This window comes from Anopheles ziemanni, chromosome 2, assembly GCF_943734765.1.
Source record: "Anopheles ziemanni chromosome 2, idAnoZiCoDA_A2_x.2, whole genome shotgun sequence".
Taxonomy (NCBI): Eukaryota; Metazoa; Arthropoda; class Insecta; order Diptera; family Culicidae; genus Anopheles; species Anopheles ziemanni.
This window is the reverse complement of record NC_080705.1, coordinates 4,257,194-4,269,450: the sequence shown is the minus strand read 5'-3', so window position 1 is coordinate 4,269,450 and position 12,257 is coordinate 4,257,194. Positions and strand designations below refer to the sequence as shown.

At 36.2% G+C, this 12,257-nt stretch overlaps 1 protein-coding gene across 1 annotated transcript; it reads left to right on the top strand.

Annotated features, from left to right (window-relative positions):
- Positions 1 to 458: 458 nt before the first annotated feature.
- LOC131286050 (cyclin-H) lies at positions 459 to 1,970 on the top strand. The gene is made up of 6 exons (XM_058314915.1): positions 459 to 646; positions 716 to 908; positions 978 to 1,179; positions 1,260 to 1,600; positions 1,677 to 1,823; positions 1,882 to 1,970. The coding sequence occupies exons 1-5, from the start codon at positions 526 to 528 to the stop codon at positions 1,819 to 1,821; spliced, it is 1,002 nt and encodes a 333-aa protein (XP_058170898.1). The 5' UTR covers positions 459 to 525; the 3' UTR covers positions 1,822 to 1,823; positions 1,882 to 1,970.
- The last annotated feature ends 10,287 nt before the right edge of the window (positions 1,971 to 12,257 follow it).

Sequence of the window (12,257 nt, the reverse complement as noted above, 5' to 3'; positions counted from 1 at the left end):
AGACAAAGGTTTGGTTGCGCCAATGCTTTCGTGGGGTTTTCACTTAACATTTCCATTGCACTGAATCACATTTAAAACTGAGTTCGGAAACTATAGGCCATATGTCCCGATTGTTGAGCCTGCTGATGTCGAAAGATTCTTGTTTCAGTGGAGCACAAGGAGTTATTTGCAGATTCTTTCTTAAATGTTTACAACGTCTGACGTTTTATTGGAGTGTTTATACCATCTAATGCACTTCTGAAATCAAGTAACACCGGCAGTTTCCATTCGTGGGTTTGTGTTTGAACTATTTTGAATGCAACATCCATATCTTTGTCCTAGTAGAGGGGTCAAATTTAAAATATCAAATTTTTGTACATTTGTACATAATAACGAGGAGCAGAGAACAAGCAAAATTGTCTATTTTGTCACTTTTGATTCCAACTGTCACAGAAGCCGTCAAAACATTCAAGCTCGACAAACAAAGAAAAACAGTAGAAAAGTGTGTTGTCGTTTAGTTCTTAAAAAATATTAGCCCGTGTAAAGATGTATGCCCTTAGCTCCCAGAAAAAGTACTGGACGTTTAAAACGGAACAGGAGCTTGCCGAATTACGCCTAGCTCAAAACATTCGTTTCATCGCTAAACATGGCGCAGGCATGACTGTAAGTATGTGAATGTCGCACCGGTCCCTAGCGGTGTGCTTGAAGCTCGTGGCTTGAACGCATTTTCAGGAAGAGCAAAAGTTGGCGCATTTCCTTTCCGCGGACGAGGAGCGGCAGCTGCTGAAGCAGTACGAATCGCACATGAAAGAATTCTGTAAGAAGTTCGAACCACCAATGCCGAAGTATGTAGTGGGTACTGCGTTTCACTACTTCAAACGTTTCTACTTGAACAACTCGGCCATGGATTACCATCCAAAAGAAATTTTGTGAGTATAGGGCCCTAGTTGTAAAAGGGTTGTTGGTTTTCAATTAATTCATTTTCATCCTTCCCCCAGAGCAACGTGCATTTATCTCGCTTGTAAGGTGGAGGAGTTTAACGTTTCCATTGCACAATTTGTGGCCAACACCAAGGGCGATCGTGTCAAAGCGATGGATATTATTCTTTCCAATGAACTGTTGTTGATGCAGGAACTGAACTATTATCTTACAATACACAATCCGATGAGGCCGATCGAAGGATTTCTAATCGACATTAAGGTAGGTTACCCAGAGGCTTGGGAACATTTTAAAAGATGAATAATGCTTACTTTGCTTCCTTTCCTTTCCGAAACTTTCAGACTCGCTGCAATATGAAAAATCCGGATCGGCTACGCCCATGGATTGAAGATTTCATCGATAAGACCTTTCTGACGGATGTTCCGCTAATGTACGCCCCAGCGCAAATAGCCCTTGCGGCAGTGCTTCATGCTGCAAGCAAGGAGCAGGAAAACCTAGACAGCTACGTCACGGAATCGTTGTTTGGTTCGGCCAAGGATAAACTGCCAGTTTTGATAGAAGCTGTACGAAGAGTGCGATCTTTGGTGAACAATACTAAACTGCCAACGAAGGAACTTTTCCGGTTCTTAGATAAAAAGCTAGAAAAGTGCCGCAATCAGGAAAATAATCCCGACAGTCAGATGTAAGTGGTTTGCTTAAGCTACATAATTGTATCAAGCATATAAACATTATATCATATCACTTTGTTTTTGCCACAGCTATAAACAACGAATGAAGAAAATGTATGAAGATGAAGATGATCTGGATGCGATGGGTTCGTCGTTCCACATGAACGTCTCAGATGCTAGTTTAGAAGTGTCACAGCTAAACACTACTAATCCTGCAAATATGACGTTGGATTAAAGGTAACTTAGTATTACTTCATGTCGCAAAACAGTTTCTAATTTTACCTGTTCGTTTCAGCAAACAGTTTTTCGGATATTAAAAGGATGCAACGAGTGCTGTATTCCTTACAAACGGTAATAAATAACATTTTTTATTATATCACTGTATCATCCTTTTACTGCTCTGCTTCCGGGTCAGTCTCTGGTTCGTGTTTTCCTCGTTGGGTGGGATGATCTGGTAGGGTAGACACCTGAAAAACTTGTAAAAAGAAACAATGAAACACGAGTTCACTTGTTTCAATTATTGTAACTGTTGATTACCATTATTTTCGCCTTCTTCTGTCCGTTGCGCAGATTGATTTTACCTTCCAAGTTGATTCCCGAACGGCCAAACTTAATTAAAACCAACATAAAAAGCTTAATGTAGAAACCGATGGAGACGCGAAGTATCCCTTGTAGCATTAGGAGCTAATTCGTTTTTGCTGTGAACGATTTTGTGACGGCTTATTGTGTCGCGGAGGGGACTTTTTGTGGGGAGTTTCAAATTTTTTACACCATAGTAAATTCAAAACATACGCATTCGCAGCACGCACCTATGTTGCGCTAACAAAAGTTAGTTGATAATTTTGCTGAAATATTACGCACTTTCGACGAGTACGACACATTGTTGGGAGCAAACTATAACAAGAATTGTTTTTATCTGTGTATCCTTCAGTGGCTTAAGTATATATGCGTGTTTGTGTTTTAGGCCATATAAAAATGAATTATACCATCGAAAGATAAGATTGGGCAACTGTATCAGTTAAGTTAAAAATGCCATTGCTTGACCATATCAGCATTGCAAACGTTTTACATCTAGCACCTTCGGGATATTCAAAAGTGAAAGGAATAAAAGGAAGCCGAGGGAACATAGGAAATATTGAGTTTTAAAGAAAGCTTTAGAAGGTTGTTCGGAAACGGTACATCGCAAGCGAAGAATTGAGCGGTTTTGAAATATTGCTTTAGCATTTGTGAAGCTTGTTTTTCAGAAAAAAAGCGTTGAGCTGAAAAGCATAAATCACAAAATTGATTCGCGATCGCTCATTGGAGAGGAACGTTAAAGGCCTTTTGTTTTTAAAATGCAAATGACTTTAAATTTCACTGTGTGAATGTGTTGTATGCGTAACAGGGTCGTGTTTTTGAAACTTCCGTGAAATAAGGGAAAGTTGCAAGTTTGATCCGTGTGTACTACTGTTAATGCATGGTACCTTTGTGTTGTAGTGTTTAAATAAAAACAGACACCAACATCGGGAAGAACTAAAACAAGGATGACTTAACAGACTTCTAATCGAGACGACATCGATAAGGATTGTATAAAAAAGGTGGGTTTGCGGTTTCGACACAAGACTAAAACAACAACGTGAATAAACATCCAAAAACAAACTTTGAATGGTTGATAAGTTTGAAGGCGTAGTTTTCTTGATGTTATTCCGATCTTCTTAAGGCATTTTGTATGAAATTTAAAAAAGGACTTGGAAAAGAAAATCAAAATAGCACCGCGACTAACAAATTGGTTGTTAAGCAAGGGTTCTCGTATTTCTAAAGTTTAACGAAACTGGTCGAAAATTGTCCTGCTGTTGTATCCCATCTTGGAGTATTGTAACAGCCCGCATAAAATTCATAAAACGTATAACGGATAAGACAATAACCATCACCTGATACAAAACCTTTATTTCTTGAGCTCTTACAGTGGTGCACTGTCCTGTGAAGGATAATGAATGTTTTGTCAGCATTTGTTTCAAGGTGTTCTAGTCTGTCCATGGAAGGGTTTGGGATTTCCTGTTTTTCTTACTATAATAATTATCTTACTGAAGCACAAACCTCTTGTCTGCCTTACCAGGTAATGTTACTTTATATCAACACGCAACTTGCTTTTCGTATGTGAATTTTTCGGTTGATAGCGTTCACATTTTTTTTTTCGCGATAGAATTATTTAAATGTTTCACTATATTTTACTGAGACATATTAAAGGTTTGAAAATGAAGCTTCGATATTGGAAGGTTAAAATTACGAACCTATGAAGATCTTGAATTTGTGTGAGTTATTTTTTGCATTTTTTGAACAAGCGCTGAAGTTGTTCCATTATCTTATCTTTTTTTTTTTGCTTTAAAATGGTGAAATTAAATATATTATTCTCTGACAATGAACGGACAGATTTTAAGCTGGGAACAAGCGATATACCTATCGCATTATATAATTTTATCGGGATATTGTAAGGCTTTTGTATTAAGATAATATTCTTAAATTGATATACATTTGGTATTCTAAGGTATAATATTCTTTTTGCCATTGGCCTATCGTGACACTGTCCTCAATGCTGATGGCATTACTTTTCCATAGCTGACCCGGTAGAGAAGTTTACTGGTGAAGTATTTCTTTCTTCCAAACACTAGGGTCATCTGACCTTAACAAATATGTTATTGGTGCGATTCAGTATGATAAAAACTAACCCTGCTTATCCTTACGTACTGGAAAACAGAATAAAACTTAACTCTTGTTCGCTAGATCAATCATAGAATGTAAAATAGTTGATCTATTAAAGCAGTAATTCAGCAATTTTATCTGTGCTAAGTAATGTTGAAAAACTAGAACAGATTTTTTTTTGGGAAATTGACAACGTCGCAATTGACCGTTGAGAACAAATTGGAGAACGCCAACAATTCGCACTATACTATTATTGGTTTCTCTGTATTTTATCTTAATTTCCACAGTCATTCTGAACTATAATTTAACTTCTTTCTTGTTTGATGTGGACTTTTTCTCCTTTAGAACTTTGCAGATATTTTTAAAAATGTGTTGCTTTTGCTGACATTTCTATCCATCTTTTGTTGATCATGGTTGGAATTCTAAAACATAACAACTAACCTTAACTATTAATCACGATGATGCATGCACTGAACGGCAATAGTTAAAACCGTATCGATTTTTTATTTATTTTGTTTTAAAAACGGCCAGTTCATTCTATACGTTTTTCTTTGCTGCATGCTGATGATATCAGAGATCTCCCTTGTATGTTGTATTTCATAGATGATCGACCTATGTCTATGAGAAAAATATCATGGCATTGGCTTCATATGTGCTTGCGACTTCTAATATAAAAGAGAGCATATTTTAAAGCTTTTTGGTTTTTGAATCCTGCACGACTTTTGACGATTCAATAAAAAAACAATTCAGGAACTGTGTATCGGATCATTTCTTATGCAAACGATATTAAGGCTGTGTTAAATTGTAGTGCATCCATTCATTTAGTATGAACAGGAGGAGCAGGAAACAGAAAGTCGAAGATTTGTAATATGCTTCTTTTTTCGTAGTCGGGGTTTTCCCCCAATTTCTTGATGAAGAAAATATGTGCACTCAACTCTGGTGTCATGTTCACTGCTCTGACGGAAGATACGAAGGATGGAAGAGTATTACACTTGCCATGTATTTCAGCTGCGATCGGTTGCGGCGTAGCCGAAAATTGTCGATTGAGTTGTCGGAAAAGGCTCAGGGTCACGGAACGCAAGGTGCTGCCCGGGATAGCTGGTAGTTAATCGTTATGCGAAGGGTTTGAAAAAAGTTCGCATGTTCTTGTCTTTACCAAATGCTGTAACTTTTCACTGCTCTATCATTATCTCGTGAACCATTACGATCAATTTAATCGATTTCAAAATTCTTGGACTAGCCTACATCACAGTCGTTATTGTTTCAATCTTCTTTTCTTATTTGCACCGAAAGTTCCATAACATTTTGCTCCAGTTATAACGCTCAATCGATCGCAAATAATGAAATTGAAAATATAGAATATTTGTAGATGTTTCTGCGTTGACAGATTTCTGACTTTGTCGTTAGATGATTCAACTTTTTCTATAAGGGAGCAATAAAATTTAACTAATCTTTGTTAAGTATTTTTAATTATTTGAAAACGTTTCAAACCGCACGTTTACTTTTTTTCTTTTACGATACGATTAAATGTTACAATATGAGCAATCGAATTTTGACTGCAAACTTTTTTCATGTTCACCGCATAAACGATTACGATCTACCGCATTGTTTATTTCAAAAGATTACACATTGCCGCGAGAGAAATTTTCATTTTGTTAGTTACTTTTCGATGAGTATTGGAAATATGTATGAGATTTCCTGATAAGATTACACCGAATAGAAATTAAAGAAATTATAATAAATCGTTCGCTGTTGTTGGCCCTGATTGGGTTTTATGGATCGACGATAAGTTTAGAATTACTCCTTCCGTTTACGTTGTTTTTTTTTATTAAAAAAAAAGACACGAAAAGGGAAAACGAACATAACGACACATGTAAAGCTCGTACGAAACGAAAGAACACATCAAATTGGGATGTAAAACATTGCATACAGAAATTAATTACGTATAAAGACACTGAGAGAACTTCCCTCAAATAATATGGGTTCTATCATCATACGGAATACATTTACCATATTTAGCAAATGTTTTAATACCAGTGGGGAGAACTGAATAGGATTGATCGTAAAAATTTATAATTTGTATATCGAAGACCAAATTGTAGGCTGGATTTATAAGCAAAGATTTTGTGAATAGGAAGTTTAAGGGACAAAAACTAATTGGACAATAAAGTTTAAAATAGGAACAAATAACAGTTGAAAACATTGCATTAATTTGAATAAATGTGCCACAAAGCTAACAAAAACAATTGCATGAACAGGCATATAACAGAAACAGCAACATAACGACTGAACAATTCGTACTAGAGAAAATTTAAGACAAAAAACCAACAGTTGGCAATCACATGCAGGAAAAGCGAGAAGAAACCAGTGTGCAAAGTAGTTGATTTTTGAATCTCAAGTAAAGCTCTAAGAAAACCTGGAAGCTATAGGGACAAAAGGAAGCCACACGAATAGTCAAATCGATAACCAGCGCAAAGCATCGCTTTCTTGAAAGCAGGATGAAATAAGACAGTTCAATGTGATCGCGGAAAGCATGCAATATTTCAGCTTTTCTAGCTTTGCTTGTATTTCAGTACCTTTACTCTGAAGTTTGTTAATGGAGTTTTTGTTAAATTTCAATGTATATATGTTGCGCATATCAGCAATTGAGTACTGATAAACGAAAGTATGCATGTTTAAGCCAAATAACCAGGAAATAGTTAACTGTTTTTATTTATGAAGCGCAAGAAAGTGTGTGAATGTGTATGTTCTTTTCTTTTTCATAAGAGTCCAATTGTACGCTGTTAGACTTTATAAAGGTGAACATGTCGTATAAGCAGGAAAACATCGCAAAGAAAGATGTTAGTTTTTGCGTTTTACAACCGCATCAGTTATGAAGACACTTAATTGCCAGATAAGCTAACATAATAGTATGAGTTGATAAATGAATATTTAAGTTTGGCTGTATAAATGCTGGCCAATTAAGTCCCAATGATCATGGCTGCCTGTTAGTTCATAAATGATAAATATTTTTGTGAATCTGTCGAGAAGAAATCAAGAGGTTGTTGTGCGAAAATAATGATTCTCTTTTCTCCAATATGAAAGAATTGCTTATCACGTTGGGTTCCAATTCTGTTCACCGTTTGATGCATTTATTGTTTATCGTACCTTTTAGGATTTCATTCTTCGTTGGCATTGTTTGCCCTCTTTTTTAAAGTTTGTTTTCTTCTTCTGTGGTGTATTAGTTATGCCATATTCAATAAATCGCTGTCCTGTTGGCGAATTCTATATATCCGTTTTATTTTGGTTGCCTTATGTGTGTTTTTATTCGTTTTTTCGATTCAATTAAAGTATCTCCATAAGCAAACGATTCTTTTTGGAATTTCGGTTGTTCAACATTAACACAACGTTCCGTTTGATCAACCTACTCTCTCGGATCCCAGTTAAAGCAATATCCATCTAATCAAACCCCGTTTCTGCATTAGATAGGATACGTGCTTTGGTTCCAACGTTATTAGAGCTTTCGTATTTGGTTTAGGACATCCGTCCTGCCTGCCTTAGACGTACTAAAAATTTCAAAAAATTGTGTATATTTATATATATCATTATATTTTATACCATAAATGGGGTTCGCTTCGCGCGGCGATCTTCGTTTTCTGAAATTATCCGTAACATATCTTTCTACAAACATTCCTTTGTCGTACAAGCTTAGTCAACAACAACGCAACGGTTAGAGTTTTGGACGATTTTATGAACGATCGAAAATGAAGCTCCCGCTTATTCGCGATGGGGATAAATGTATAGTTTTGAGAAATGATTTGAAGATTCAATATCAGACCTATGGTGTAATACTTCCTCGTGGAAGTGGTTTCAAACATAGACACGGTCTCGGGATAGAATAAGATTGTACAAAGGTAGAATCTAATCTATTTTCACTCTCGGTTTCCTTTCTCTGGGTTTCTAGCTAAATTGTGTAAATTTTACAAGAATCGATTTCCACAAAATGTGGCTGTTTAAATTATATAACGGGCTAGGTGTAATGCTCTCAACAAATTTCCAGGGTACATTTTTCTGGTTATGTTCTTAATGTTTTATATTTTTGGTCTTCTAGCTCGCTTTAGCACTATCGGTTTTCTACGCGCACTTTCCTCGGTTCTAGCTTCCGCTCATGCATTGGCAGAAGTCATCTTATTTGATGACTTTGATTCATATAAAGTCATAGCAATTTATAGAAAAATGCATCCATTAGTCAAATGGTTTCACTGTACAGCATCGTTGATAGAACTGTTAAATTGTTGTCATACAACGTGCTCGGAACGTTTGAAAGTAAAACAGGATAGTATAGAGTTTACTGTTTTTAAACAAGTGTACATGAATATATACTCTCTGGTACAAGTTAATTTTTGGGGAGGATTCTCTTATCGAAATGGGTAATTGTTTTACCAGGAACAAAGAAGCTTAATTATTTGTGTAACTATGGTTAAACAATATTGGATTCAATTGTGAAAAACTAGAATAACTATTCGTTTCATCTTTTAACTGATTGATTCACATTTGTTAATCATAAGTGTTAACACTGTTAAAGGTGGATCAATAAAGTTTACAAATTGTTCTTTGGACGGTCTGGTGTGGATTCTACACAACGATGTTTCCGGCACAACTTTGCTATGGATAACAACAATTTGAATAATAGTAATTGCAGCAGGAAAAACTACAGCAGAATAATTCTCTTCAGAAATACAATTGTCGATGTATTACATACACTTTTCGATTTGATATTCTGTGCAACTCTTCTGATAACCCTGCTTATATTGTCATGAATGTGATAACATTCTGTCGGTGATAACTAAGCAAAAATGTGTATTGTATGTATGATTATTTTAAATTAATTCTTCTTTAACGATTCAATGTAATCAGAAGAAATGTATGCCGTAATATGGGTGATAATGCTATGTTTTCTTGTTTTGATAGAAACAAAATGATTAATTCTACTTCAAACAGTGATTTTAAGCCATCGCATCTGCATCCTATGTTCCTTATCTGTCAGATCTTGATGAGGCTAGGATATGTTTGAGTAGCAAAAATTAAAAATAAACAACGAAACGCGCTGGGTTGGTGGAAAATTGCAAACAAAGAAACACAAGGGTGCACGCATATTGTCGAGAGATGGTACGGTACGATTTCGAATTACAGAAATGGGTTTTTATTTCGTGTTTCATGAAAGGTTGGGGGGTGTAAGTGGGTTTGGTGTAAATGGGTGTAAATAACTCTATATGTATCTATCTATGCTTAGCTTGCATGTAACGGGTTTGCCCCTTAATATGAATGTCATAAGTCAGTTGCTGCGCAATTTACTAATTCTCTAAAACCGGTTTGGCATTTGCATTTTGCTTTTATGCGATGCAAAACTATTGCTATGCTTTCGCTTCAAAAGTACTGTCAACAGCTGCCAGAGAAAAAATGAACCAACAATGTCTACGGTAGCTCTAGAGAATAGCAGGTGTAGAGCTGAATAATTGATATAAAATTTTGGATGCGCTATCTAAGAAGTGTTGTCTTTGAGGATAGGGAGTAACTAGTTATGAAAAAAAGACTGTTACGAAGAAAAGACTTATGAACAGAAAGACTGTAAAAAACAAGGGAGGATAAGTAAAACACGAAAGAATTCATTTGTATCAAGAGAATAGGTTGCTGAGATTGATTCAGTGTTTAATGGGATAGTTCAATGGGAAGAGAAGTAGGAAGTAGTTGTAGAATAAACGTAAGAAATCAAAATGAAAGTAGTAAGATGGACTGTGTACGATACAAATATCGTTCAGCTCATTAAAGAGAAGATAATTTAAAATCATAGTAAAATATAAAATATTGTGAAACTAGATGAGATAAGTGCTTTTTTAGTATTTTTTATTTCTACCATGCTTCTACCGAAAAAACCAAAAGTTTAAAAAAATAAATTAAATACGTTCGCCAAATCGAATGCTTCGTCAGCAAATAGGAATCGGATCGGTTAATTATTTACATGGTATTCCGCTTTGGTTGTCATTTAACTTGACCATGAAGAACAATTGATTAGTAGAAGCATGAAAGTGGAGAAAATTACTGTTAATACGCGGTACTAGGGTTATTGTTTAGAATATGTCATGCAAGGAATCTGTTTCTTCTCTAGTTCACACGATCTTCTGGCTCTTGTTAAATGAAAAGAAAAAAATATAGGCGCCTAATTATTAGGACGCAAACGAAAACCCGATTCAGTCAAGTTATTTTTATTTTTAACACAAAACGATTCGCGATGTGATCCATTTCGTTAACTCCTATCTATAGAGGGAAACAACCTGTTAGGCAGTATCGTTTCCCTCGTAACAATTCTTCGCGCCGGCATGAGTTATGATCGGTTTTCATGTTATTTATGATCATTAAACATGATCATACCAAAGCTTTCTTGATAGCCTTAGCTGATAGTGATATTTATGGTTGGTCATTAGGTTTCTTTTGAGAGTAAGCTGAGTATGTTAGTAAATTCATATAACCCACTCACTGTAAACCATCGTTGTTAGTTTCAACATTTGTTTGTTTGTTTGATATCCAGGCTTTGGTTTTTTGATCTTAAGTAAAAGCGTGATATCATTGCAAACAGTTATTTTTCTATTTTTAAAAAATATAAGCACATTTTAATTATATCTACGTCCTAGTTAAGTTTAACCAATTTTAACGCGGTAGCAATGTAAATCCCTTCTTAAAAGGGATGACTTATCAACGATAGTAAAAACCAAAACTTGCGGTTCCAATTTCGTAAAAACGAAAAGTTAATCAATCACTCTAGCAAAATACTAATCTAATAAACACTATGCAATAGCTTCAACAAACGGTATCGAACCAAACCGCAAAAGGAACGTTAATAACGCGTATTATTAACATAACGGAAATTGGAAAAGGGAAGTGTGAAAAGGAGACCAAAATCTTTGCTTTTTCATACAACTACAATATTGTCGGTGAGGGAGACCAAATCGGGGATCGAACTGCAGCAGGTATCGGGTTTGAAGTGAGCGAATAGTAATAGAATTCAAAAGAAGGTCGAGAAGAAAGTTCGTTAAAAACTTTTCTAGCTATACGCTGTACAGTAAATGAAAATGGACTAGCTACTATTCAACGACAAATGAAAGAAGAAAAACAAAAACATGACAAAACCATGAACCTGATTATAAGAAATAGAAGGAACTATGAATATTTATAAAATTCGGGGGGAAAAAAAGAAATAAAAGGGACCAGAATATGATATAGAACGGGGAACGAACGGGTGAATCTGTTTTTGGCAAAAATAATGGCGACACGTGAGTTTCGGTTTCGCACAAGTAAGGCTCTAGCAATTGAGCACGTGCCAGTGAGTGGATGTGTGTCAGTAGAACCTCCATCAAGGACCCTTTTCACTCCGAGCTCGATAGCATCCTCTTACGAGTGCTTGCGGTACAAGCAAGAGGACCCTAACCGTCTTTCAAACCCGTCCCTTTTTGGGGGTGAGAGACTGGAGTGTCATTTTGGGGTTATTCGTAAGCTGGCACGTGCGTATACTATTCATTTTTAAAGATGAGTCTTTTAGGTGCCTCGTGTGTCTTTGTGTGTATGTGTGCTTAAATGTATGTGTGTGTGACGGAGTGGAGTAACATCTGATCTCTAAACTGATCGAACCGATCAGAAAGGGGGAGGAAAACAAAGGAGAAAACGAAACGAAAGTGTGAAAAGAAAGGCATGATGGTAAAGCGGTAACTAGTAGAGTACGCAGCGACGGAAGCAACCGTAAGCTCGGTTGGCAAGTGTAGAAAAGTCTTTCGATTTGCTTTAGGACAAATGAGAGCTCCGCAAGGCAGCTCCACCCATTTCCCACCCACTGCAACTTCTGACATGGGGGCCATAAGGTCGATAAGGAGGAGAAAGGACCATTCAAGGATCTACGAAATGGGAAGCAGGCAAAAAGGGATATCGACGTCTTGATGGCCCCGTGCAGTGGGATAAGGGGAA